Raw genomic sequence first — 27,753 nt, forward strand, 5'->3', positions numbered from 1 at the left:
GCCCCCGAGCCGCCGCCGGAGCCCCCGAGCCCCCGGCCCGGCCCTGGAGCCCCCGGCCAGGCACCGCACCGCCGGCCGGCCCCGGAGCCCCCGGCCCGGTCCGGCCCCGCTCCGCCGGCCGGTCCCGGTCCCCAAGCCCCCGGCCCGTCCCGGCCCCCCTCGATTTTCCCGGACATGTCCAGCTTTTTGGGCTTTCCCCCGGACGGGGATTTGGAGCCCAAAAAGCCGGACATGTCCGGGAAAATCCGGACGTATGGTAACCCTAGCCCCTACCAGGTAGGGTCCCAGCCACTGGCTCCACTCAGCCTGCTGCCGGCCTGGGGTTCTGTCCACCCAGGCCGGCTGTGGGCTGAGCGGGGCCGGGACTCCGGCTGGCAAGGGGCTGGTGGCTGGAACCCGGGGCTGGCGGCCGGAACCCCAGATCGGCAGCAGGCTGAGCGGCTCAGCCTGCTGCTGGTCTGGAGTTCGGTCCACCAGCTCCTGCCAGCCGGGGTCCTGTTCATCCAGGCAGGCAGCGGGCTGAGCGGGCCGGCAGCTGGGATCCCGGCTGGCAGCAGAGTGCCACTAAAAATCAGCTCTTGTGCTGCCTTTGGCACGCGTGCTGCAGGTTGCCAACCCCACTCTAAAGTTTTACATTGTTTTGTTTTTGAGTGCAGTTATGTAACAAAAAAAAAATCTACATTTGTAAGTTACACTTTCACGATAGAGATTGCACTACAGTATTTGTATGAGGTGAGTTGAAAAATACTATTTCTTTTATCATTTTTACAGTGCAAATATTTGTAATAAAAATAATACACCTCTACCTCAATATAACTCTGTCCTCAGGAGCCAAAAAATCTTACCGCGTTATATCGAACCTGCTTTGATCCGCCAGAGTGCACTGCCCCGTCTGCCTGGTGCGCTGCTTTACCGCGTTATATCCGAATTCATGTTCTATTGGGTCACGTTATATCGAGGTAGAGGTGTATAAAAATGAGCACTGTACACTTTGTACCCTTTGTACTCTGTGTTGTAACAGAAATCAATATATTTGAAAATTTATATTTGCCAAACAAACATCCAAAAATATTTAATACATTTCAGTAAAATTTTTTGAGTTAATCGCATGAATTAACTGTGATTAATCGACAGCCCTAATATATATAATATATATTGCGTGTCACTTTAGAGTCCACGAAAAAGGCCAGAGACTGAAGTTCCCTGTACTTGTAACAAATACATCATGGGCAGCAGGGCAAGCTTCCTCTCGCTCTCTTGCAAATGTGACTCAGTTATTACCTTGAAGGTTCACTTCTAGAGATACCAATTGAACCTTTGACCCTGCTGTCAACAGGGTTAACAAATCAATACAATCTGTGATGTTGGTTTCTTTGATCTGGATACCTGTCCATTTTAGATCATTACTGATTTGGGCTGGATTCAACTACTGAGCTGCAGATGAAATCCTCTTTATCCTCTTTATCCCATTACCATCTTATTCCCTCAGACCCATGTTTTGATTGTTCTTAGAAAAAATATAATTCATTCCTGGTTTGTACATTGATACATAAAAATGTGTGTGAATTTTAAAAAGGGGTTTGCTCCATCCCTTGTTTGCATTACGAGTCAACCTTTAAAATAAAATATTTCTTTATACTTAATAGTCTTAACTTATTGACCCACTCTCCAGGTCCCATTTGTGACAAATGTGTCTCTTCATGGGTCACCGTGCCATTTTCGTGTCTGAGAGAGCAGAACAGCAGTGTTGCACACTGACAAGCTGGCAGGTCAGCAGTGCAAGCTTGGGGATTGATTCCCCAAGCAACAGGTTCCCCAACTTAATCAGACTTGTACTCGAGAACAAAACTTTAACAGTGATCTGGTAAATGTTAAGGCACAATAACTTCCCAAAGGCATGGAATGTGTGATAGTCACATGTCCTGTTGATAAAGGCATATCAGGTCCCTGTGAAAGCTTTGCATTGCAGTGCAGGTTTGAAGTTGGGGTACCTATTGCTTTTTAGTATCTGTTGGATGTGAAAGCCTTATGTATGGAGTGTTAGTGTGTTGTTGATAGTGTTGTAGGTAATACAAAGGTGGAAAGGAATGCACACATTTTTCACCTTACCTTCTTATTTCTATGATTTTAAAGTTTTGGGTGGGTGCCTCAACCTGAACTGTCACTAAACACAGTTTTTGTTTGCTAATTTTATGGAACTCATTGTTTGTGGAAGAAGTTTGTTTAACATGTAGAAAGGTGGTTTAGTGTCCTTTTGTAAATAAGAACTGCTGCGAAAGATTCCTTTTATAAAGGAAATGCAACTGTTTAAATATTAAAGCTGTGACACAAACACAACAAAAGGAACAAAAAATTAGGGCTGATTCTCTTTACCCACACTAATGAGGTGGTTATTTTCCCTCATGGTGGTGTAAGTGAAAATATTAGCTTTAAAGTTGATTATAATCAGTGCTGTTTATGCTACAACCTGTAGTTTTCTTTACAGTAGGGATTTTGTATTTTATCATTTAGGTACTGTTCTTACTTTGTTTCTATTGCTTTGATATATACAATTAGGCTAAGATAGCTTTATGAAGCATCTTCTCTGCATGATATTAATTACTTTATTGATCTTATCGTTAGGAAGGGAAATGGATAAAATAACTCAAAATATATTTAAATGAAGAAGGCATATGATGCACTGAGTAATTAAATTTAATTTCACATCAAGTCAAGAGGATTCCTTTTGAACATGTAACATTTTTATTTCACAGCTTAAATAAGTTGCTTAAGAAGATGATGTGAAATTTTCATTGGTTTCTTAAAAATTCAATTTCCATAGGGCAAAATAGCTATCCTTGTTATTTTGTAGTTAAAAATCAGGTGAAGAAATAAGTTGCCCCTTATGTACCTATATAGCCATGCATTGCAAAAGGATACATCATGAAGGACCAAAGGACATCAAAGACATTAGTTAAGCACTGGAGTTCCAACTCCAGAACTATTAACGCCACTTCCCACAGCCCCTTGTTAATCATTTGAAAGTCTCCTTTCTGAATACTAACTAGTCTTAGCCCTGCTGAGATTGAACTCTGTTTACATCTGCCAGCCCCAAATACAATTCTCTTCTATGGGATCAGTAGCAGGTCAAGGAAACTCTACCATGATAGACCATGTCTAACCTGACATTAACTTTACTGTATTAATATTCATGATTTTAATACTTTGTGTTTTAGAGAGATGATTCTCAATAGAGAGAGTTGTTTGTTCTGCATGTAAGGGCATACCTCTATTTGCATAACAATTGAATATTGAACGAAGTGTTTAGAATAGCTAACAATTATGTATTTAAAGTCTATTTTTCAACAAAAAATGTCAACCCATCACATTACTTTACTAACATATGAAATCAAACAAATAAAATCCTGTGAAGTTTTGAGTTTGAAATGTCTGTGATAATTTTCCTTAAACAATGATTTTGCAAAATGAGAGAGAACAGACATCATCCCTTTGCACTTTTCAGGACACTGCTGAACTTAAGTATTGGACCTTCATAAAGGCAGCTAAGATTTCCTTTTTTCAGCAGTTTCTCCCTACTCCCTGCCATTTTTTTTGTTGAGGTACAGTTTACAATACCCTTCTAACAACAAGAATTGAGTCAAGAGTTTAAACACACCATGGCATCAGAGAGAAACAGCAAGAAACTGCCTCAGAGGAAGCAATTATCCCAGTAAGCATTCACAGGCCTTTCAGCAACTTGGTCAACCACCAACTGAGAGCAGACAAGAGAGCCACTACAGATAAGACAAGGAGGGAGAGCATTAACTACTACTTTAATATCTTCAATCTCTTCCACTATTCATAATGTAATCACTGACATTTACACATTGTGCTTTAAGCAGTTTGCTACTCTGAAGGTAAAGGCTCACACGTGAGGAGCAGACTTATTGTATCCTTGTTGTGTAAAGTATGTGTTATTAGTAAGAGTGTGGGCCCATATTTCTCAAGTGATGGATTTAGGTGTAGACCAAGCCAGAGACAGCTAAAACCAGTTGTCACTTTTGAATATTTAGGTCCAAATGTCTATAAATTTAAGTATATTTTGAAAGTTGGACTGAGAGGAGGTGTGATCCAGTGGATAGGACCCTGAGTAGGAATCAGGAGACCTAGGTTTTATTCCCATCTCTGCCACTGGCCTGTTGGGTGACCTTGGGCGAGTCATTTCACCTTTCAGTGCCATGTTTCCCTTCCTACCCCTTGTCTGTCTTGTCTGCTTAGACTGTAAGCCCTTTGAGGCAGGGATTCTTGTGTGTCTTGTCTCTTGTATGTGTTTATATAGTGCTCAGCAAGTCATCAGCATTGCATTTTACAGCATTGTACAGTGTCATGCAAGTCAGCAGAATTTAATCACATGCTTAAGAGTTTTCTTGAATTGGGGTCTAAATTTGCATTATACTTAATCTTAGTCAAAAGTCTGAGAAGCAGCAATTTTTGGATGAATGTTTTATTTGTTCAGTTATGTTTTATAAAATAGAAGTGTGCGTATTGCTGAGTTGGTAATACTGGTGCTTCTGATTCAGAAGTAGAGCTGGTTGAACATTAAAAAAATAATCACTGAAAGAATGGACAAATTTTACTCAAATTTAAAATAAAATAAAAATTGTAAACAACATTTCTATGTTTGGACCAGTTTTGTTAAGAAGATCCTGTGTTCAGTTCTCACATCAGGACCTGGATTAATAACATGTGCTGACACTACAGTATAAAAGAGGTACTGAACTTTTAGAAGTGTCATTCTTCAGGAGATAAGTTTAAATGAAGTGTCTTCTCTCCATACTCAATGCCTTTGAAGGTGGAATCAGAAATCCCTTTTCAGGTCTCAAAACCGTGGCAGAAAACCCGTGTATTGTAGCCAGCATTCCATCTCTTTATACACACGGGACCTGATTCTTCATTGCACTATACATGTCATTTTTACATCACTGTAACTTCAGTGGAAAAATACCAGTGTAACACTCATTATGTAATGCAGTGAAGAATCAGGTCCACAATGCTAATGTACAAAAAAAGTCTGTCTCTTTCTCTCTAGTTCCTTCTGTCTCAGAGAAGTGGAGGGCAGGAGCATGCTGTTAGCACACAAGGCTGTTACTGCTTCCCACTCTTTCACTCCATTACTCATCAGTGTAGCATGTTTTGGGAAGCCTTAGGTATGAAATATGTTGTACCAAACTGAATTGCACTAAATAACAAACAAAAGATAATTAGATATTTAGGGAAAAAATCAGAAGCACATAATCTCTTTCATTGTTTGGCATTAGAAATCTTCTGTGTCTTAAGATGTGTGGCTTAGTAAGGTTTTTTGTCTGATTAGGTTCATGTAATTAAAACCAGAAGAGATTGGTGTATGTGTATGGCTGAAAGAGCTAATTAGGCCCAGTTGGTTTAGTATTTTAACCTTAGAGGTGTGTGAACAGCACTTCAGTGGAGATGCTTTGAAAAAATTCCTGTGTAACAGATACTTCAAACCATCTGACTTGCTTAAGGGTAGAGAACTGCAGACATACCAGACAGGGAGTTCAGTTCAAGTTCACTTTTATTTCTGATTTCAGTCGCTGATTACAGTGAAAGATACATACATGACAAAATGCATCCAGGATATATTCATCCAATGGGCTAAATTTACAGTCCTAATTTCAGTGCATACACATAGTAGTGCTAATGCAATTACGGTATGTTCAGACATTGAGGAAACACTATTTAGATATGCAGATTTTCAACAGTAGGTCACAAAAGACTGAGGGCTTCCATACACTACAAAGTTAAGTCGACATAATTCAGCTTACATTGACCTAACTGGAGGTATACACACTGTAATGCTCCTCCTGCCGTTTTAACTGTTATACCGACATAATAAGACCACCTCAATGAGAGGCATAGCACTTAGGGTGACATAGAGCGACGCAATGTCAGTGTAGGCACCAGATTGCTTATATTGCCCTAAGTAGTCTCCAGGAGGTGTCCCACAATGCCCACTGTGACCACTCTGGTCACTGGTTTGAACTCCACTGCCCTGCAGTCAGGTACACAGGTATGCACCCTTCCCTTTTAAAGCCCCGGGAAGTTTTGAAATTGCTCTTCCTGTTTTCTCAGTGTGGAGAGCTCACATAGCTACTGCCACATGAGCATGCCAGCTCCACGCAGAAAATGTGCTCCTGTCTGGCTCTCCGGGGTCTGCTGGAGCATCCACTATTTTTTCCCGTGGAAGCTCCAGTCCCGGAACACCTGTGGAGTCAGTGCCTGTGATAGCTACACATGGTGCACTTCTCTCTGTGTCAAGTGCAAGAGCTGCTACTGTGGATGTGCTCCACCGACACAAGGAGTGTAGTGTGGACATGCAACAGCAGTTTAATTACAGTGGTGGCTGTACGTTGACATAACTGAAGTTTACTTAACTTTGTAGTGTAGATATAGCCTGAGTGTGCTTCAGCATTCACATGTATTCTTTGTTGCTCAGTAAACTACATAACAAAAAGCAGACTAAGATCTTCGGAAAAGGATTCCCTACAACTTCTCTAAAGGTTTAGAGAGGACTCTTATTCAGTGGAGGAGAAATAACATGGTTTTGTTATGCAAGGATATTTGTTCATGGATTATAACAGAGGAAATACTGCATAGTAAATATTTTGTGTACGTACTATCCACTGAGGTTTGAATAGTAGCATGAAAATTGTTTCACACAATTATTTGTCTAGTTCAAGTATTTTCATAAAGCACCACTTCTCTGTTTCTAAATGAGTTTTGGTTGGGGGTGGATTAGTATGGGCTTTGTCATCAGTCCACGCTGCCTTTGTAATTAAGAAGAACCAAATGTAAAACAAAGTTTAAGTAACTTTTGAATCTTTAATATTTTAAGCTTCTAAAAGAGAAATACACTGAGCTCTGGATTTTCTTTCATCAAGATTATTTATGACACGCTGCGTCTCTTGGCTGCTCCCAATTTCTGTGTTAATCAGGAGGAAATATCAAGTGATGAGGCAATTCTGATGTTTAGTGCCTGATAGTTCCAAGTGCTGACTGAGCACCTTCAAAACACAATTAAAGTTACCAAACAGCTCCAGGGACAGCTGACAGCATTTAACACTTTGTAGATATTCATCTTCTTGCTGGATTAGACTTTTAATGAGGTTGGCTGTAAGAGATAGTAAGATATTTTGAAGAGTAGAACCGAGCCTAACTTCGAAGCTCACATTTTTTGCACAGGCTGGGATGGATGCCAAAAGCGCCATGTAGGAGCTGAATGTTTTTTCAATATCTCCACCCTCAAGACTATTTTCAGTAGAGCAGTTCTGCTATAGCAGGGGTCGGCCGAACCTGCCGCGTCAGCAGGTAAATAAAACTGGCTCAGCCCGCCAGGGTGCTTACCCTGGCGAGCCGCGTGCTAAATGTTGCCGACCCCTGTGCTATAGATAAGCCATTGTACTTATTATCAGCTCCACATCCCCAACCCAATACCATCACAGGGGTTTGTTTGTTGACTTGTGTGGTGGAGAGAGGCGGTTTACAATTCAACTCTTAGATTTTGCTCTGAGCAAAAACATGGTATAAGAAAGATCTCAGTCCAACAGTGTTTCTTTTAAGCTTTCTTTTAGTTTGTGTGTGACATTTTTGGGAGAGGAGCATATTTTTGCCATACAATGGGGGAAGGACTTACCTAGAGACTTAAACAAAATCTTTCTTGTTCGTTGTTATAAGGATATTAATTTGTGAATGGTCAGTGCTACACTCTGACTCTCAAAACCTAAAACAAAAAATGTGTGCAGCTTTTTAAAGTAATGTTGCTTGCTAAATTATGCATATGTTTTCCCTGTCTTTCTCCAAATCTCTTTTTTAAAGCCCACTTCTTTAGCCTTTCTTCTGACACTGATCTCCTACAACTCTGTGGGTTCTCACCTTCATGCTTTAACCATTTATGTCTTTCTTTCCAAAATTAGATTGTAAATTCTTCAAAGCAGGGGCAATGTCTGACTATATGCATATGCTGTGTGCCGCATGTGACAATACTGAAACACACTCAACATTACAATCTGCCATACATATTGCCAGCAATGTTGTGTGAAATGAGGACAGAATTTCATCTGTCAATCTGAGTTTCATTTCCTTAGAGATTTAAGTTACCCCTTAGCATTTTTTTTAATGCATTGTAGGTTTTATGTATTAAATAGAATGAGGATTACGAGTTGTAAATCAACACTTTAAATATGCTGGTGGTCTTTGTTGCTGGATTTCTCAAACATTTCTCTCTGGGTTTCTTTTCTTCCTCCATTCACACCCTTTGTAGACTTTTTTGTTCTTTGCACGCGCGCGCACACACACATACACACACATATAAGGGCTGTCGATTAATAGCAGTTAACTCACACGATTAACTCAAAAAAATTAATCATGATTAATCACACTGTTAAACAATAGAATACCAATTGAAATTTATTAAAAAATTGTGGATGTTTTTCTACATTTTCAAATGTACTGGTTTCTATTACAACACAGAATATGAAGTGTACAGTGCTCACTTTATATTATTATTTTTATTACAAATTTTTGCACTGTAAAAATGGTAAACGAAATAAATAGTATTTTTCAGTTCACCTCATACAAGTACTGTAGTGCGATCTCTTTATCATTGAAAGTGTAATATACAAATATACATTTTTTGTTACATAACTGCACTCAAAAACAAAACAATGTAAAACTTTAGACCCTTCAAAACTACTCAGCCCTACTTCTTGTTCAGCCAATCGCTAAGACAAACAAGTTTGTTTACATTTATGGGAAATAATGCTGCCTATTTCTTATTTACAATATCACCTGAAAGTGAGAACAGGCGTTCACATGGCACTTTTGTAGCCAGCGTTGCAAGGTATTTATGTGCCAGATATGCTAAACATTCATGTGCCCCTTCATGCTTCAGCCACCATTCCAGAGGGCATGCTTCCATGCTGATGATGCTCGTTAAAAATATGTGTTAATTAAATTTGCGACTGAACTCCTTGGGGGAGAATTGTATGTCTCCTGTTCTGTTTTACCTGCATTCTGCCATATATTTCATGTTATAGCAGTCTCGGATGACGACCCAGCACATGTTTGGGTTATGAACACTTTCACGACAGATTTGACAAAATGCAAAGAAGATACCAATGTGAGATTTCTAAAACTAGCTACAGCGCTCAACCCAACATTTAAGAATCTGAAGTGCCTTCCAAAATCTGAGAGGGACAAGGTGTGGAGTATGCTTTTAGAAGTCTTAAAAGAGCAATACTCTGATGCCAGACAATCCCCTTCCCCTTCCCTCCCCCTGCCCCTGCTTAAGTGCAGGGTGGCGATTGGCTGAAGTAGAACTGAAGGGACTTGTCAGCTCTAAAGTTTTACATTATTTTATTTTTGAATTAAGTTATTTTTTGTATCTAATTATATATTTGTAAGGTCAACTTTCATGATAAAGAGATTGCAATACAGTACTTGTATTAGGTGAATTGAAAAATACTATTTTCTTTTCTTTTTTACAGTGCAAATATTTGGAATCAGAAATAAATATAAAGTGAGCACTGTACACTTCGTATTTTGTGTTGTAATTGAAATCAATATATTTGAAAACGTAGAAAACATTCAAAGATATTTAAATAAAATGGCATTTAGAACTGTTTAACAGTATGATTAATCACTATTTTTTTTATCACACAATTATTTTATTTATATATATATATTTAGAGAGAGAGAGAGACATTTGTGTGTGTGTGTGTGTGGTGAATATATGATATTGTGTAACTTTGAGTAACGTCTTGTGGTTTTGGTTTATTGGTTGAATGAATTGATTTATTATTTGTATATTTTTTTTTTGCTGCTGAGTGGTCATAACTTATTATTCTAAGTTTAACTCTTAGGACATCTACAACTTTTTGTATGGACATCTTTTGTTGTTTAATGAAATAAATAAAATGAAATTGGGATGGCTGAAATACTCATGAATGGCAAAGTGACTTGTCAGTTAAAGCCCATATAACATGCAATCATATCATGTATTCTTTATACACAACATATGTTATAGAAAAACTATGTTTATAAATATTCTAGAACCCACTGCTATAAAGCACTAGGGACCACCTGTGATCTGCTGTGAATCCACATCTCTTCATTGACAGTTCCCAGCAGTTCCAGAGCTGTAAACACTTTTAATGGGTCTATTTTGTATCCTCCACTTGTAAAGCCAGGTGTCTTTTGTTACCATAAGTTCAACTGTACAAGGCTTAGAGAGAGCCGTAAAATCTCTTAAAAAAAAAAAAAAAAAAAAAAAAAAAAAAAAAGATTTGAATTAGATTTTCCCTAAGTATAAAATATAGTGACTTTTAAAGTCTCTTAATTTGGATCTTTCCAAGATTAGACGCAAAACACTGGGTCTCACTGGGAAGTGGTGGTATAAAATACTTTAAAAACAGAGACTAGTACTTCTTGTTTGTAAGGAAAACTACTACTCCTTAGGTTGAAAATGAATCCCCTACTGCACAAAAATGCCCCTGTCCTGTGGTTTGGGGTATTATGTTACACTGTTAGTTTTTTAACCCACAGAACAATCATTAGGTACCCTAAACTTCAGATGATAGATATTGATGTATAGATATGCACACACACACAATATGAGAGAAAGAGAGCTAAAATATTCTTAGCAAAACCACTGATAACTAGTTACTAGTTACTCTGAGTAACTTAGTTTGTGAGCAGTAACTTTTAAATTACTCGAAGAGATTTGTCTCTTCACTCCCCACCTTATTGTATTGTAGCTTACAATTCAGCAGTAACAGAAGAAATGTGTTGGAAAATCTCAGTATGTAAATTATCCCCCCTATCCGCACAGACAGACCCATCCATGTTTTTCAGACAAATACCTATTATTACATCAAATCATATGTCCACCTACTTCAGTGTCTCCTCTCTGCCATTGCTCATGCTTGAGAGAAAAGGGGGGGGGTGGGGGATAATGAATATAGGACACAAATCTGCTGTAGCTACAGCTTTCCTCAGGCAAAGCTATTTTATGTTAAAACAAAGGATGATGTAATCTGTCCCATTCAACTGGGAGTTGGCTAATTGCTAAAAAGTAATGGGAAACGTATGTAGTCAGTCAACAAAGGAAGTACGTTTTCAATCAGTCAACAGCGAATAATTCATCCAGGATACATACAGTTCTCTGTGCATGCATGTGTGTATTATACACACACACCATATTTATGGGGAGATGATATCTATGTGATAAACATATCATAAACCTGTGCAATTTTTCGTATTCCTATGATTGTATCACCTATCCACTGAGCCAGCAACCCAGGAACTTACTTTAACATTCCTGACCCCTCTGCAGCTTCTGTCATCTTTTAAAAACAAACTACCATCCTGCCTGAGGCCTAGGAGGTACAAAAATGAGCCTTGAGACTGTTACCAGCTTTTCTAATCATAAAAATGTCAGAGCTTTAAATCTGATGTCTGAAGGTCCTTGAGGGTTAGAAAGAGGATCTTCATACATATATCACTCCTTACTGTTTGACCCAGAACTCAGGTCTAACTGGGAAGGACCCAAAATATAGACAAGTGACTTTAGGTAATTTTGAGTTGTTTTACATATTTGTTTTAATGTTTACCTCCATCGGAACTTTGTACAGTTACATTCATGGTATGAAAGACACCTGACTGTACAGATGGAAATGAGATCGTTCCAATAACATTTTTTTGAAGCTCTCTAAAATGTTCCTAGATTAGGTGGTTTTTTTCTGTAAATTATGATTCATATAGATCAGTGGTTCTCAAAGTCGGGCCGCCGCTTGTTCAGGAAAAGTCCCTGGCGGGCCGGGCCAGTTTGTTTACCTGCCACGTCTGCAGGTTCGGCCGATCGCGGCTCCCACTGCCCGCGGTTCGCTGCTCCAGGCTAATGGGGGCTGTGGAAAGCGGCATGAGCCGAGGGATGTGCTGGTCGCCCTTCCCGCAACCCCAATTGGCCTGGAGCGGCGAACCACGGCCAGTGGGAGCCACGATCTGCCGAATCTGCGGACGGCAGGTAAACAAACTGGCCCGGACCACCAGGGGCTTTCCCTGAACAAGGAGCGGACCGGCTTTGAGAAGCACTGATATAGAATGTGTAGTGATGTGTTATAAAGGTTGATATAAAGATGGGATTTTCATAAATGTCAAACCAGGAGCTCAAGTGCCATTCAAAGTCAATGGAACTTCTGCTCTCAAGTCACTGTGGCACATGTGAAAATCCCCACCTTTCTTCTACGTAAGTTTGATATGAGAATAATTTAACTACCCTCAGGTAAGCCAATAAACTTTTATTTCACATCACGATATAGTCAACATTTATATAGCTATGCAGAGAGAGATATGTGTGTATGTATTCTAGACATATTTATACAAATATACACACATACAATTAATAATATAACACCTTGATAATATTTATTATTGCAGTCCTTTAAATTGTATGACTTTGGGGGATATGACAGTCTAGTTGTGTACTTCATACCCTTCTCTTGCTGTTTGAGGCTATCAGCAAATAAAAACACATTTACCTTACTTAAAAATAATATTTGCCGGTCACCTTTAATACTCCATTCCACATGCTTCAAATTCTAATTGAAATTTCATCATTGCTAGATTGCTAGATAAAGGACATCGCTTTTTCTCTCCAAAACGATGTGCGCTAACGGCAAAAGCATGAAATTTGTATTCAACACTATCTACATTATATGTGCATGTCCATCTGTCTCCATAACTGACTGTCATCATTGTGTGTATATATCTTATAATGATAATAAGAGTCCAATACCTCTCAAGATGTCAAGTTCTCAGGGATAGATTTCTAGCTGTAGGCAACTTGTGCAAAGTACTTCACATTGTGAACATTCTCTGGCTAGTCACTGATTGTATTAGGCCTTTTAATGTAACTTTATAGGCACCTTTTGTTTTTCCACTACATTTCAATTTAAATTATTATCATATGTGATCTGAGTTTTAAGACTTTCCAACTTAGAAAACTATTAAAGAATATTTAAGTGGAATTGCAGGAAACAGGAGATTTATTCAGATTAATGTATGCATTCTGTTCTGTTGTGAACATGTTTTGTTTAAGTTTAAAAACTTAATTAACCAAGGCTTTTATTAAATGAAGAGAGATTCAGATTTTTGGCTTATATTTCATAATCTATTTTTAAGTAAAATGTAGCAGTGTTCACTATGAAACATCAAGGGGGAATTCTTTGCTTATACTGATTCAACTCCATTAACTTGCAAAGAAATGAACAAGGGTAAATAACAGCAGGAAGTTAGCTAACTAACAACAAATATTGCCAAATACAGGCTCTGTACACCTGTACCTGAGTGCTCAGCACTTTTGAATGTCAGACCCTTATTTATTTGTATAAATGTGGATTTAGGAGCTAAATGTTAGGCTTCCATTAAAACAAAATCTTGGTGTAAATATATCTTACTGCTACATAAGTTGTGAGGTATGGTATTTCTGTCAGGATCTATCTTAGGGAGAAGGAATCATTTATTTACTCTGCCAGTACCACTAACGGCGGGTATAATCAAGCAGACCCACACTCCTGGTGGTGCATGAGAACAGAAGTCAGATTTTTTTTTTTTAATTGACAAGCAGTTTTTAAATAGCCTTTTTATTTTTTTTTATTTTTTTTTTTGTTTTTGTTTTTTGGGGTGCTTAACCGCTCTATGGTTAGTGGAATCTAATTAAATGTAAAGTTGTGATGCAGGTCAGAGGGTTTTTCTAATGTTGTAAACCTTTCATAGTTTATAAACAAGAAGACCACAACTCAGCGCTGAAAGACAAATTTGCCCCTAATGCGGGAATTAAATATATTTTCGTCACCAAGCAGAAAGACATTAAAATAATTTGTATGCAAAGACCATATTAGATGTGTCTGATTCTGATATACTAACAGTAGAAAGGAAATTGTAGAACCTGTGGTTATCAAGCATTAAACAGAAGCAAGGAACAGCCACTACTGGGCAGTAGACAAATAGAAGTGGTGTATCTTCTGGATCCACAAAAGTGAAGAGGTTTTAAAATACAGTAATAAAAAGGTATAAAGCTAATAAGGTGAACAAAATGCTTTTGCTGTAAAGGTTGTAAATTAGCCTCATTTCTCCACCCAAAACCAAATTTGTAAAGCATGATTTCATATGGTTGTTTGTTATCCATAAGTAAAAGGCTTTGGAGATTAAAACTTTCTCATTTTAGATGGAAGTCCAAATAAAATTTGCTCAGTATTCTGTATTTTATGCTTTCTATTTGTGAAATGTCAATGTGCAGTAAATGAGATGCACCAAGCAAGAGTCTACATTCAGCAATTAGAGTTTCATAATCATATTTAGCATCTAAATAGCACGGTACATCTTTAAAGCACTTTACAGATATTATCTAATTGATTATTTTAAAAGTAATTTTTATTATTCTTGATTTGTCCTAGATCAGAGGAGGAAAGCTCATGATTACCTACACAAGAAAGAATGATGCTGGCAAGTATGTCTGTGTTGGAACAAATATGGTGGGAGAACGAGAGAGTGAAGTGGCGGAGCTCACCGTTTTAGGTAAGAGAGTGTGTGACACTTCATTAGTGAAAATGCCAGTATTTAATACAGCTTCATTTTTGGTATGGGGAGAAGGAGTTTTAAAGTAAGGTTGTTGTTTTTTAATCATCCACTTCCTTTGCTATGTTCATATTGGGCGTGTTCTTGTGACAGTCATGGATATCTGCCTGATGGCATATTCCAGAAAATAAGTTAGCATCAATATCGGTTCTTCAGCACATAGTGGAATATTGTTGAAATAAAGAGGTTTGTGACTCCAGAACAAGATGAAAATCGAGGGAAAAGAGGAAATAATGAACACAAGTCAGTGAACTATGCTGATTTGTGAACAGAAAATGTAGATTTTTTTTTTTCACATATGCAGTCAGAACTGACTTGGTTTTCACACTGCAGATAATTCTAGTTTTAACTGAACATAAGAATATTTATAAATAATATCAAAACAAGAATTAACTTCAATAACAAGCATATGTATCATTTTCCCCTTCCATGAGGAAATTAATATTATCTCAGAAATTTAACTGAATCATTTAAGTAATGAAATCTTAAAATATGGATAGATCTGTTTTATGCATACATATACATTGACCTAGTAAAACAGGAGGTGGGCTACCACTTTGATACTTGCTGAGTGGCATAAATTTGCTACCATACAACTAACTCAAATGATCCTAGAAACATTACACCATGTCTAATCATCATTAAAGGGGATTTTCAGTCAAATTAAGCTAACTCAAGCTACCTTCATTGAAAAAGCACATCTTTTTTTGCCTTTGTAGACAAGACTCTATGATGTCTGCAGTGCAGCCTGAGAATATCTTTGGCATTTCATGGCTGCCTCACGATCTTCGGTGCGGTCCTGATTCTGGACTCTCAGTGTGAAGTGCTGCTTCAAAGCAGTATAAGGCTTGGAAACAGCTTAACCCTGTTTATATTGGGAACAAACACTTTGAGTGCAGGGTTTACACCCATGAACTTGGAAACTTCACAGCAACATCAAACTTTGAAAATAGCTGGTTTTAGTTCAAGTTCCTCAGTGCTGGCCCTATCTCTAGCAGTGGTATTTTATTCTGCCCGCTCAGTGTTCAGTGCTTTGATTTGTTTTCAGTCCAATTTAGAGTTCAGGTGCTGGACATCTTGAAATCCCGTTCAGTGTTTATGAGTGGCAGGGATTCCTTAATATGTTGACAGTATTTAGCATCTCAAACTATGTTGGCATCCTCTCAGCAGTCGTCAAGACAGTGTGGTAATTTTTTTTTTTGGAAGCTCAGGATATTTTCCTCTATATTGCTGTGATGTTTTCTATTTCAGGTGCCTTTGAAGCACTTGGTTTAGAGGTAAATTTAAGTCAAGTCAACTGTTAGGACTTCCAAACTTTCTGAAGTCTGGAAATTTTCAATAAACTTTGTTTGTATGAATATGGTTCTTATTCTTATTATATAGTAAGTGCCCATACAGCTGCATTGGTTAATTACCCACACCAGTATCTTTTTACCATTATCCCAGGAATGGTAGTATTGATGAGTTATGGTTGTCTTATTGGAAAGGATTAGTTTGATTCCCCTTTCTGAAGACTTAAAGGAAGGAGGAATCTTCACGGGTTTTCCTTTTGTTTTCCGTTTCTCTTTCATTCAAAATTTATCTCTGATTTTTGTCCTGGGGGAAAAAAAAGATTCCCTTCTGGACAGGAAGAATGATGTAGTGGCTATGGCACTAGCCTAGTTCTTGAGAGAACAGGTTCAGTTCATATATATATGAAAACTGATATAGATAAGTATTCTCAACTGGAGAGATGACATTTTTGACATTTATCCAGCCAAACTTCTCCTTTCCTTCTTATACATTCTGAAGATATTTTTACTGAGAGTCTATTATGAAAATGTCCTAATACTTATTTGAAGCAGGCAAAAACTCTTAGACTATTAATACAGCATTTTCATTCTTAACCTTCCTATAGAATATGGATCTAAAGAACTGCATGACTGCTATGTTCTCTGGTATTGCCTAGCAGTCCAGCATTTCATTGTTATAGGGTTTTCTAGGTTAGAATAATTTTTCTTTTGCATAATTTTGCCAAACGTCATTATCTAGACTCTTCTCCTTCAATAAATCTAGGCTTGCCATTTCCAGAATTTAATGTACTGGCTTCGGAGTGCCCAACAGTCTTTCCTGCCACCTTTTTGCACCTACATGCCTTGAGGGCTTTAGGGATTTTTATTACTATCTAAATAAATGTGCAGGTAAACCTGTTTTGCTTCTGTTGCACCAACACTTTTTTTATGCCAGTTAGCTGCATTATACCTATTTGTGACGGTATCTCCTTTATAACATCCTCTGCCTATTGTTTGGGCTCTTGTAGAGGCAATCCTGACAACTTTTAGACTCCAGAAGTGAGGTTCTGTTATAATTTTTACTGTACCTCATGGAGAAAATATATTTATCTGTAAGGGGTATCTTGTTATAAGTTCACACTCATCTACCCACCCTTATCCACAGAATGGAAAGTGCATGTTTCAAATATATAAATAAAACCTTTTCAGCAACTTACATTTAGAGCTCAGCGGGATGTTCTCTTCCACTTCATATGTGTTGAGGTTAGCTGTCCAAAAATTCAAAACCTATAGATGTTCCTGCCTGATAAACGTTATGAGCATGGACCCTTGATACAGCAACATCTGTGAACAAGAATTATAGAGAAGTAATTTTCTTTTTCTTTGTGCTCGTGAGAAAGAAAATGATCACTTTTCTCTTTGCTCTAACACTTGAAATGATTCTATCAAACACAAACTGTTACTGATGACAAGGTGCAGTCATACTGAAGATTCTGTGGTGGCAGCCTCAGAATATCTTCAGTACTTCACCATCGCATCAGGGTCTCTGCAGAGGCAATACTTAATGAGTGCCTTCTGTCAAAGGTACAATAAAATAATGATGCCTGTTGTCAGCTTTGGTGCCTTGCAGTAGATATGTTTCAGTTGCTGGAGAGAAACTGAGGCCACTTAGGTCTAGTCTACACTACTGTGCTACATCCGTGCAGCAGCACTTATGCAGCTTCACCGCTGTCCTGCATCTGGTGAAGATGCACTATACCGATGGGAGAGACTTCTCCTGTCGACATAATTACTCCACCTCAATGAGAGGCGGAAGCTAAGTCGGTGGGAGAGTGTCTCCCACCGACAAGGCGTGGGTGCGGACACTGCTTTAAGTCGATGTAACTTGCGTCCCTCGGGGGGGGGTGGCTTTTTCATCCCCCTGAGCGACATAACATACATCGAGTTAAGCAGTAGTGTAGACAAGCCCAGAGTCAGGTCTGATGTAATTTGCATAGTTACATTGTGTACATGATTTTTGTTATTCTTACAGGAAAATTGACCTGGCTGCACACGAGTAACTCTGGAATCCCCACATCAGCCACCCTGAGGCACTGCAAGTCTTGCAGTGCTGTGCCTTTAGTTGTAATCCAGTGTTTGTTTCCTTTCCTTTAGAAAGACCATCTTTTGTGAAGAGACCCAGTAATTTGGCCGTAACTGTGGAAGACAGTGCAGAGTTTAAATGTGAGGCTCGGGGCGACCCTGTACCGACAGTAAGATGGCGAAAAGATGATGGGGAATTACCAAAAGCAAGGTGCAGTATGTTAAGTTACCTTTTGGATAAGATCAAGTGCGGGTATCAATTTGATATTTAACAGTGGATAACTCCTGTGCTTGTATGGATGGGATTGACTATCCAACAGGACTTCTTCTATTTCTGAATCCCATGGCCCTCTACTTAAAGATATAATTCACTTCTGTTGAAACCTTAGACACAGCATGAACTAAAATCTTTAAATCTACTACAAAAACACCAAAGGTTTCAAGTTCAAACTACAATGTATGGCACGAATGAATTTTGTACTCGAAGTACCTACTGTAAAATGTCTAATAGATAATATAATTAGGCTACAGCACCAAGAAGTGGGTAATGGAATTGCAAGTGATGCAAGATGCAGCCTGCTAATGTATAGTGCTGCTCTTAAGAGACCTGCTTTTTTTGTTATCAAGTCTCCAATTCACATTTCTTCTGTCATTGGCCTAACAGAGTGGAAAGTAAAATAGTCTTGTAAAAAGGAAACACATTTTATGAAGATTTTTTTCCTCATTTTGCTTAAATTACTAATCATCGGTTTTAAAAGTATTGATGGTTTTTTTTTCCCCAAAGAGAACACACTGTAACATTTGGGTCCCTTCATCTTCTACATCCAAATCCTGTTCCCTATTAAACCACTGCATATAGGGTAAAATAACTGCTTTCTAGGAAAAGAAACATACTGGCTACATTATGCAAAGATGAGTAAAAGGTGATGAAATTGGAGGGAATATTATAAGGCTATGTTATTGCCTTATAAAATGATTGAATGAGTTATGTTTTAGCTTGACTTTAAGATGGTCTTTGGTTATGTTGATAAGAACAATGCTGCTTTTTTAATCTTTTAAACCCTTATAGCTCCTGATTTTTACATCTTCCTACATGCAAATGAAGAAAAATATATGAATGATTTTTTTCTTTCAGAAATATCATTAAACATATTTACTAAATGCATTGTAATTAAAAGTCTTAAGGCCAAAGTCTAAGTCACTTACACCAGATTTACCAGTCAACTACGATTAGTTTATTAGAGATGGTCTTGATTTTCACATTGTAAGTGAGATCAGATTAAGCTCTCAACTGTGTTGTTTTGAAATATTTTTTCCATAGTTTGAAGGCAATATGCATGTTTCATGTATTGCTTAAATATGTTCATATCTCAGAGAAACATATGAATTTGAAGGCAAAAACTTCTTATGCTTATGCTTTATACACTAAGGAAACTGGCAATATTATTTGTATTTATACAGTCACGCTTATTTGCTGTTATATGTATTTAAGATATGAAATCCGTGATGATCACACCTTGAAAATCCGGAAAGTTATGGCAGGAGACATGGGGTCTTATACTTGTGTTGCTGAAAATATGGTTGGAAAAGCTGAAGCATCAGCAACTCTAACAGTTCAAGGTAAGCTGTTTCTTTATATAATACTTAACCCCAGAAAAAGGAAAGAAAATGGATTTTCTATGCAGTAACTTTAATAGAACCATAATTAATATTGAATGTGATAGGCTATGTTATAAAAAATACAGAAAGATCATTTTGGTTTGATTTTTTGAGCACTGTTAAACTACTGAAGCATTTAAGAGCATAACATAAGAATGGCCATACGGGGTGAGACCTAGGGTCCATCCAGCCCAGCATTCTCTCTGGCGACAGTGGCCAATGCCAGGTGACCCGAGGGAGCAAACCTAACAGGCAATGATCAAGTGATCTCTCTCCTGCACCCTCTGACAAACAGAGGCTAGGGACTCTATTCCTTACCCATCCTGGCTAATAGCCATTAATGGACTTAACCTCCATGAATAAGTAATTTCAAATATGTTTTTTCAGAAGTGTGAAAAGAATTAATGTTCAATGCTGGGAAGGGAATGCATTTTGAACTGCAATGTCTTTAGAAGCATGTTATTTCTAATCTTTGTATTTAAAAGCTTAGGAGACAGGAGAACTTTTTTCTCCTTTCTGTGACTATTAGCACCTCAAATTATTTTAACTGGATACAGATATTGTGACTTCAAGTATCCGTTGGATTTTTTTATTTAAAGTAGTAATGTTGACATTTTTTAGATTCCCAATTGGTAAGATATTTCACCATCATCTTATGTGGCATCTCTATTAGTGGAAGTTTGCAACCATGGTAGTCCATTCTGTATGATCCTCTGCTGATCTCTTGTGGATGAATGGTCCTTTTGATCCACCCAGTATACCACATCATTCATCCAAGATCATTTCCAGTTTTCCCTTCCAGTGCCTGTAAACATGTTGTGCCACTGACCCTTTTAAAATATGCCCTGCAAATTGAATGATTCTTTTAATAAGATCTCTAATAGCATTTGCTAAATCCCAATAATCACCAATCTCATCAGATGTTTATTCTTCCAGATGTCTCTTTTGCTCTTTCTAGTCGGGTGTGACTTCAGTATCTGATCTTCTGTAAAGATGCTTCCTAAGTAGCAATAATTTCTTACTTGTATGTCTATCTCATTCACTGGACTCTTACGTGTTTTCCCAGCATCCTTGTCTAACACCATAGTTTTTTGTCTTATCCACATTCCACTTTAGACCATATTCTTTGCCATATTCATATATAATCTCTACTAACATCATGTGATCTTCTGAATCAACCATCAGCACTATCATCTGAATAGAAGAAATTATTCACCAATTTTTCCACTCATCTTAATACCTTCTTCTGTTTCCTGTATTAATTTAATTAAGCACTCGCTATAAATGTTGAATAAAGTTGATCATCTTGTCTCAGTTTTCTCTCTTGATCTCTATTAGATTTTCATTTTCATCTCCTGTTATAATTACCTTCTGATTCCAGTGTAATTGTTTTATTACTCAGTGTTTCTATCCATCAATCCACACGGATCTTATATATTGAGCAATTTGTAGAGGTAGATTCTGTCAAGTGCTTTTTGGAAGTCAGTGAAACACAAGTATGCTGTTTTCCCCATTTCAATTGCTCTTTCCAATATGAGCTTCAAGTTCATAATGGCATTGATCGTGCCCTTTCCACATTTGAACCTGTATTGTTTGCTTATTTCCTTATCAATCTTTCCTTTAATTTGGTATTGAGTGTAACTTTAGCGCCCTCATGGCCAAGATGGAGTCTGCTCTGCAGGCAGCTCTGGCCAAGAGAAGGTGCGCGCAGGAATGGAGCAGGAGAAATCCCTTCCACCCCAGGGGCACGTGTTCCAAACCCCCCAGAGTGAACACACACACACACACCACACAAAGTACAATGGATATAAGAAAGGGAGATATTTATTTACAGAGGGATAAGAGGAGAAAAACAACAAGGGGAAATATAGAGGGAGCAGTAAAACAGGGTTGCATTCAAAACAATGCCCCACAAGCCCAGTGGTAGCACTCTCTGAAAGGGCAGACACTGAGCAATGGGTCTGCACACAGAGTTCAGGAGTCGTGAGCAAAGTTCCAGTCCAGTGGTGAGTCTTGGGTGCTCCTGGTCGTCTTCAGCGCGAGTGAACTTTCCCCCAACAAACCCCTCTGGCGCCCTTTTCTGCTGCTCTCTGCAAAGCCATACAGAGCGACCACCTCCCCACTTAACTATCTAGCAACCTCCCTCCTTGTTCCCAATGCAGAGTCACAAGCCCCAGTACTCACAGCCCCATGCAGTTCTAGGCAGCCGTGGTATTGGGTCCAGTTCCGGCCTGTCCTTCTCGGGCGATTCTTTCCTGGCACAGTGCTCCTCCTGGCTCCTGTCCTGGGGTGTCCCCAATCAGCCACCCTGTCCTTCCCAGGCTTCAGGCGGGTTCTCTGCTGCTTCACTTTGCCAGGGCCTCTCCGGGCTGCCCCTCTCTCCCTCTCAGCTTCAGAGTCACCCCCTGCCGATTCCCTCCTTTTTGTCCTCACTCTTCCCCTTCCCCCCTAGGAAAAAGATTTAAAGGGGCCATGCTCTCTAAACCCCAAAGGGGTTACATGAGCAACTCACAAATGCATCTTAGAGGCATGCAATATTAGGTCAATTTTCCGTAGTTTTTACAATCCATAGTGTTGTTAGTTTTTAAGGATTTGGATACACAGGTTGTAAAATTTTCCGGCAATTCTCAAACTTATTCTTCATTACATCTGACAGCTTTCAAGCCTTCATCCGCCTATGCTTTTTAACAGTTCAGCTAGTATTCTGTCACAACCTAGTGTTTTTCCTTTCAGAAGTCTTTTTATTGCTACCGTGATTTTTTCATCCATTATTGGTGGGCTTAATTCATCGATTTAAGTTTTTGAAGGTTATCATCACCATATAGTTCTTTAATATATTCTCACCATCTCTCTTTCTTGTCTTTAGAGTCTATCAGATAGTGTCCATTTTTCCCCTTAAGGGTCATATTGATCTCCCTTTCTTCTGTAGCTAAAGGCTATTATCCTTTTATATATCTCACTTTGTTTGTTCTCTTTATTCTGTTGTTCAAGTTCTTGCATTTCTCATTCAACCATTCAGACTTTGCTAATCTGCATTTATCCTGTATTATTTGATTTTGTCTTTGGTATTCCTCTCTTTCTGCTGCTGTTCTTTGTGCTTTGACTTTCCTCCTTTTGTCTATCTGACCAATGATTTCATCTGTTACCCATGGATTTTTCTTAGCTAGAAACTTCTTCCCTACATATTTATCTTCAGCTTCTTCGATAGCATGTTTCAGATGTTCCCAAGTAGCTTGGTAGTCACTTTTTCTTGGTAGTGACTTTGTATCACCTGATTTGTCAGAGGTTCAAGGTTCCATCCTAGATAGTTTTTGGCTTTCTGTAACTTTTTCAGTTTGATATTCAGATTCATCAATACCAATCTATGATCTGATCCAGAATCTAGACTTGGCATAACCTTAACCTTCTTAAGACTGTTTTGTATACCTACTGTTGATAGTGATAAAATCAATTTGTTTTTTATACATCCCTCCTGGTGATTCCCATGTATGGTGAGATTAGTTACAGTGAAGTATGTTTTGCAACTAATGAATCACAGATGTGTGTGTACAGTACATGCATACATACATTTAATACACTAAACCAGATCGATACAATTTCCGTCTCTTTTTCATGTTAGTAATCTATTAAAGCATACTGCAGCACTACTGTTCCTTTGAATGATAAAAATCAAGGCGAACTGAAGGAATTACTATGTGTAAAAAAATCTTCATTGCCTTTGTATACACACAATCCAGATGTTCACTATTGAGATAATCCCTCTCTTCCTTTCTCAGCTAGCAGACAGCCAATGATGTCATATTGATGCTTTTTCCCTAAGCTAGTGGGTATGATGATCCTTCTGTCCTTTTCTCTGTTCAGCAGGAGGGAGTTCTGGTGAAATATGGGCTTAAAATATTGTATTGAGTAACAAACTCTTATTTTGACACATTTACCATAGCAATGAAGTTGTTGCTCATAAAGTGCTTAGGTTGTTCCAGTAGCTGACTCTAGAAATCTTTGGTGCTATCATCTTTTCTCAACACTGAGCCATCTGCAGCTTTTAAGCAGAATAAGGTGGTCTGTAAAGGGATACTTCTGTTGTGAAGTTCTCATACCAATCCTCCAGTCTTTTTGGAGGTGTTTTATCCTTCTGTACGTCTTGATACTTTGACAAGAAAATTAGATAAGGAACTTATCATCCTTGATATTCACAAAATTATTAGCTCCTGTGTTCATTTTCTTTAATTAAGGACTCTCCAATTAAAAACAGAAACAAACAAAAAAGTGAAAGAAAAACAGTTCGAATAATTTTCAAGACAATTTGTTAGATTTGATCCTAAGATCAACTGTTAGTCTTGAAACCAAGATGCTGCTATTAAAGCAGCTAATTTTGTGGCTACAATTTCTGCTGCTACACTCTCAGAAGTAATCTACAGCCCCTGTTTTACAAACACGTATGCAAGTGAATAAATGTACACATGTTGAGTAGTCCTATTTTTTTCAGTGGTCCTACTAATATGTAGAATTACTTAGTTGCAGAAATGTTTACAAGATCAAAGGGAATGGGTATTCAGAATACCATAATGCTTGTTTGGAATACACCCATAACCTAGGCCCTGATTCACTTTAAGCATTCGCTTAAATCCCATGAAGTAAATATGACTGAAGCATGTGTTTAAGTGCTTTACTGGATGTCCCAAATAGGGATGGGTTTGACAACTTTTTAGACGCTTTTTTTCATTCCACACACATACATCCGAGACCAAATCTGATTAGGTTTTGACCCCCTGCCTGTGCTTGGTATTCCAGGAGACCATATCTGGCATTCTGGGAGACCATAATTACATTTTCAACAGTTACCCAAACCATTTCCATCAGTTCCTTTCATCATAACTTTGATTCTTCAATATAGCTATTGGAGAAAGCCTCTAAAATTCTGTTATTTGTTCATTTGCGGTTTACTGGGTTATCACAAGACACATTGCTAAATTATCACAAGATATATATTGCTAGATTTCATAACCTTAGGTCAAGTATATATCATTCATGCTAACTTATGGTAACTGCATTCTTTACTATATTTTTACTTTTACTATACTTTTACTTTTAATATAGCCAAGCCTGTTTTCAATACTGATATATATATATACGTACACACTGGTTCCCTACTTGCATTATAGCTTCCATTATTATTTTTATAAGCATGATTAGCAGATAGATTTTTTTTTTAATCCAAAACTAGAGATCCTTCAAGATCAGGTCAGGGGTCAATGGTCAACACTCCACACTTAATTTCCATAATACATCGCACAATGATTATGATAATTAATTTGACACAGGCTTTCAGTAGAGACCTTACTATACCCCTTCTGGTGAATTAAGGAGATCCCTGTTCCCCTGGGAACCCTTGTACACTCTGCAGTTGGCATCAAGAGGTCTTTGGATCACAGTCTCATATATCCAAAACAAGGATCCTTTGCATACTCACGTGTATCAGGTTTCTTTAGGTCTCAGATGCACCCCAGAATCCTATGCGCTGGTTACGGAGCATCAGCTTTGAAGGACAAGTGCAAAGGATTCTAGAATCCTAGTAAAGATACTCAGTGTTGACGACAGGGCAGGAACAGCGATACCATTCTGGAGGAGTATGCGACTCCAGCAGTTCTGTGAGGTTAGTTAGATCAGGGGTCGATTGTGTTTTTGCTTGTATTGGCAGTTCACTTGAGGCTAACTATGATCCATGTTTCTATGCAAGGGTGATAGTGACCAAAACCTTTAGATAACTAGGGGCCAGAGTTTAATAAGATAGGGAGAAGCATCTTTGTTTTGTAGTGTTCCCCTGTCCCCCTCCCCCCGTTGGTCCAAAATAGGTCAAGTTTAACCCTCAAGGCATGCTGCAAAAGATCCATCGTTTTGATTTTGGAGGGGGCAGAGGGCACAAGGAGTTTGCTGCTGTATTTATCAGATGATATATTCATTTTTATGCAGTTTTGGGTGATACTGAGTTTGATTGTAAATATAGTTCCTGTGAGGGCATCTCCAGCTCATTAATTAAAATAATAAGAATAAATTAAATTCTGATTTTTTTAATGTGGCTTTAAAAATAGTGTGATATTTGGAACCCACTATTGACATTAGAGAAGGACCCAAACAAATCCCTGGATCTGAACACCCTTGAATTTTGAAGTTGGGTTCCTGATTTGGATCTGAACGTCCTGTTTTGGGTCCCTCTGTAATTCAAATGTATTTTTCCTTTTGAAAGCAGATGTATTTTTTTTTTATTCCTAAAACTCTTAGGTCATATCCTGCCTATAATTCCCAATCAAAACACAGACAAAATAATAAGCCACAAGAGTGTCCTGTAAAATGTAGTGATTCTTATTAACAAATTTGTGAAAAGACAAATGAGGGAAAGCACCACTTGTGGTTTTATAGCTTAAGGAACAGCCATTTTACCCTTAATGACTGCCATAACTATGACAGCACTTGAGATTTCTATCAGTGATCTGTTGCTTCCACTATTTCAAGTGAACTGATATAAATCTTGAGAGAGACAAGGTGGGTGAGGTAATATCTTTTATTGGAACAACTTCTGTTGGTGAGAGAGACAAGCTTTCAAGCTTACACAGAGCTCTTCAAATCCATTTAACATAGCTTAATAAATAACCGTTCCTGAGTTTTAAAAAATTACATTTTTTAATTGGAGCTTTAATTTAGAAATTAGGTTCTATGATATTATTAAACTTTTTCATGGTGTGACCCACATTTTAATAGATTATTTCATGAATTATCTTCCCTACCATTCACGAACTTCCGGACCAATTCCCATCTCAATAGTAATTGCACAATTACTACAGCAATTGCTTACAGAGAAAAAGTAATGTTAGAAATTTTTTTGTTTTGTTTTTTTGTTTTAATGTCACGTCTCTGAATCCAAGTTAGCTACTGGAAACAAGGAAGGGAACCAGCTGCCTCTTAGGAAATCATTCCAAGTGCTATGGACCAGCAGTGGTCTAAAGAAGTATGACATTAAAAATACCTTAAAGCTAGGGGTTTTCAACTTGCCTAAATTTTTTTGTCAGTGCTGTAAAGAACATGAAAACAATGGCTTTTAATCACCAACTAAAGAATATTTAAGTAAATAGAGCTATTGAAGACTATGCTTTCCTAAGCTTTATAGTTAGGAAAAAATCGATAACTGATGTAATAGTCTTCACTGTTGCAGACAATGTTTAAATAATTGTACTATCAGAATTGATTAAAATAGAATTTTACATCAAGTTGCTCAATTTTTCTTCTCTTGGGGGATTTTTGTGTGTATTTATGAAATTGGTAGATAATGGGGTGACAATATTATCCTGCGGTTGGTTGGATCATAAACAAGTGTGTATATTTTATATTCATTGTGAAATATCCTTGGATTATATGAAATTATGCCAAACACCAATATAAAGGTAAGCTTGACTTTTCTGCTTTGTGTCCAACTCCTGTTTTGTTTTTTACAGGAAGATCTATACCAGTGTTTCTCAAATGTGGCCACCATGGCCGCATGCGGCCACCAGGAACTTTTCTTGTGGCCACAGCCTCCTGGGCAGTGATTGGGGGAAGGGGAGGAGCACTAGCAAGGGGTCCACAAATGCCAGAGGCAGCCAGTGAGTTCCCCACCTTCCTGGGGGAGGTGAGGCTTGGACTTCAGGCCTCAGCCCTGGAATGGTGGGCAGCAGGCCCCGTTCATAGGGCTTCGGGCTCTGGCCCTGGACCCGGCTGCGGAGGCGGGCCCTCAGCTTACACATATTGCCCCTGGTGCCCACTGCGCTGTCTCCCTACCGACCAACCCTTCCAGGACTTAATTTGTCCTCTGGCTTGCCAGGGCTGAATAAATCTGCTGTGAAAATTGATATTTGTACATTTGCTAATATCACTTTTAACAGTCTTCCAGCTAGCTAGCAAGTCTGCTGCTGTGAAAAGTAATATTAACAAACATATAAATGTTACTCTTTTCACAGCAGCAGATTGTGCAAAGCATCTTATTTGTGTTTCTGTTCTGTTTAGGACCAGCATAGAATAG

At 38.3% G+C, this 27,753-nt stretch overlaps 1 protein-coding gene across 4 annotated transcripts in view; it reads left to right on the forward strand.

The window, feature by feature from the left end:
- The window catches only part of ROBO1 (roundabout guidance receptor 1), a 1,057,321-nt gene that overhangs the window by 927,295 nt on the left and 102,273 nt on the right, over window positions 1-27,753 (forward strand). For all 4 annotated transcript variants that reach the window (XM_034792356.1, XM_034792366.1, XM_034792373.1 and 1 more), the window contains 3 exons: window positions 14,511-14,631; window positions 18,117-18,255; window positions 19,537-19,664. In XM_034792356.1, coding sequence (XP_034648247.1) covers window positions 14,511-14,631; window positions 18,117-18,255; window positions 19,537-19,664 — 388 coding nt within the window. The remainder of the gene's footprint in view (window positions 1-14,510; window positions 14,632-18,116; window positions 18,256-19,536; window positions 19,665-27,753) is intronic.

Source organism: Trachemys scripta, chromosome 1 (genome assembly GCF_013100865.1).
Source record: "Trachemys scripta elegans isolate TJP31775 chromosome 1, CAS_Tse_1.0, whole genome shotgun sequence".
Lineage (NCBI taxonomy): Eukaryota > Metazoa > Chordata > Testudines > Emydidae > Trachemys > Trachemys scripta.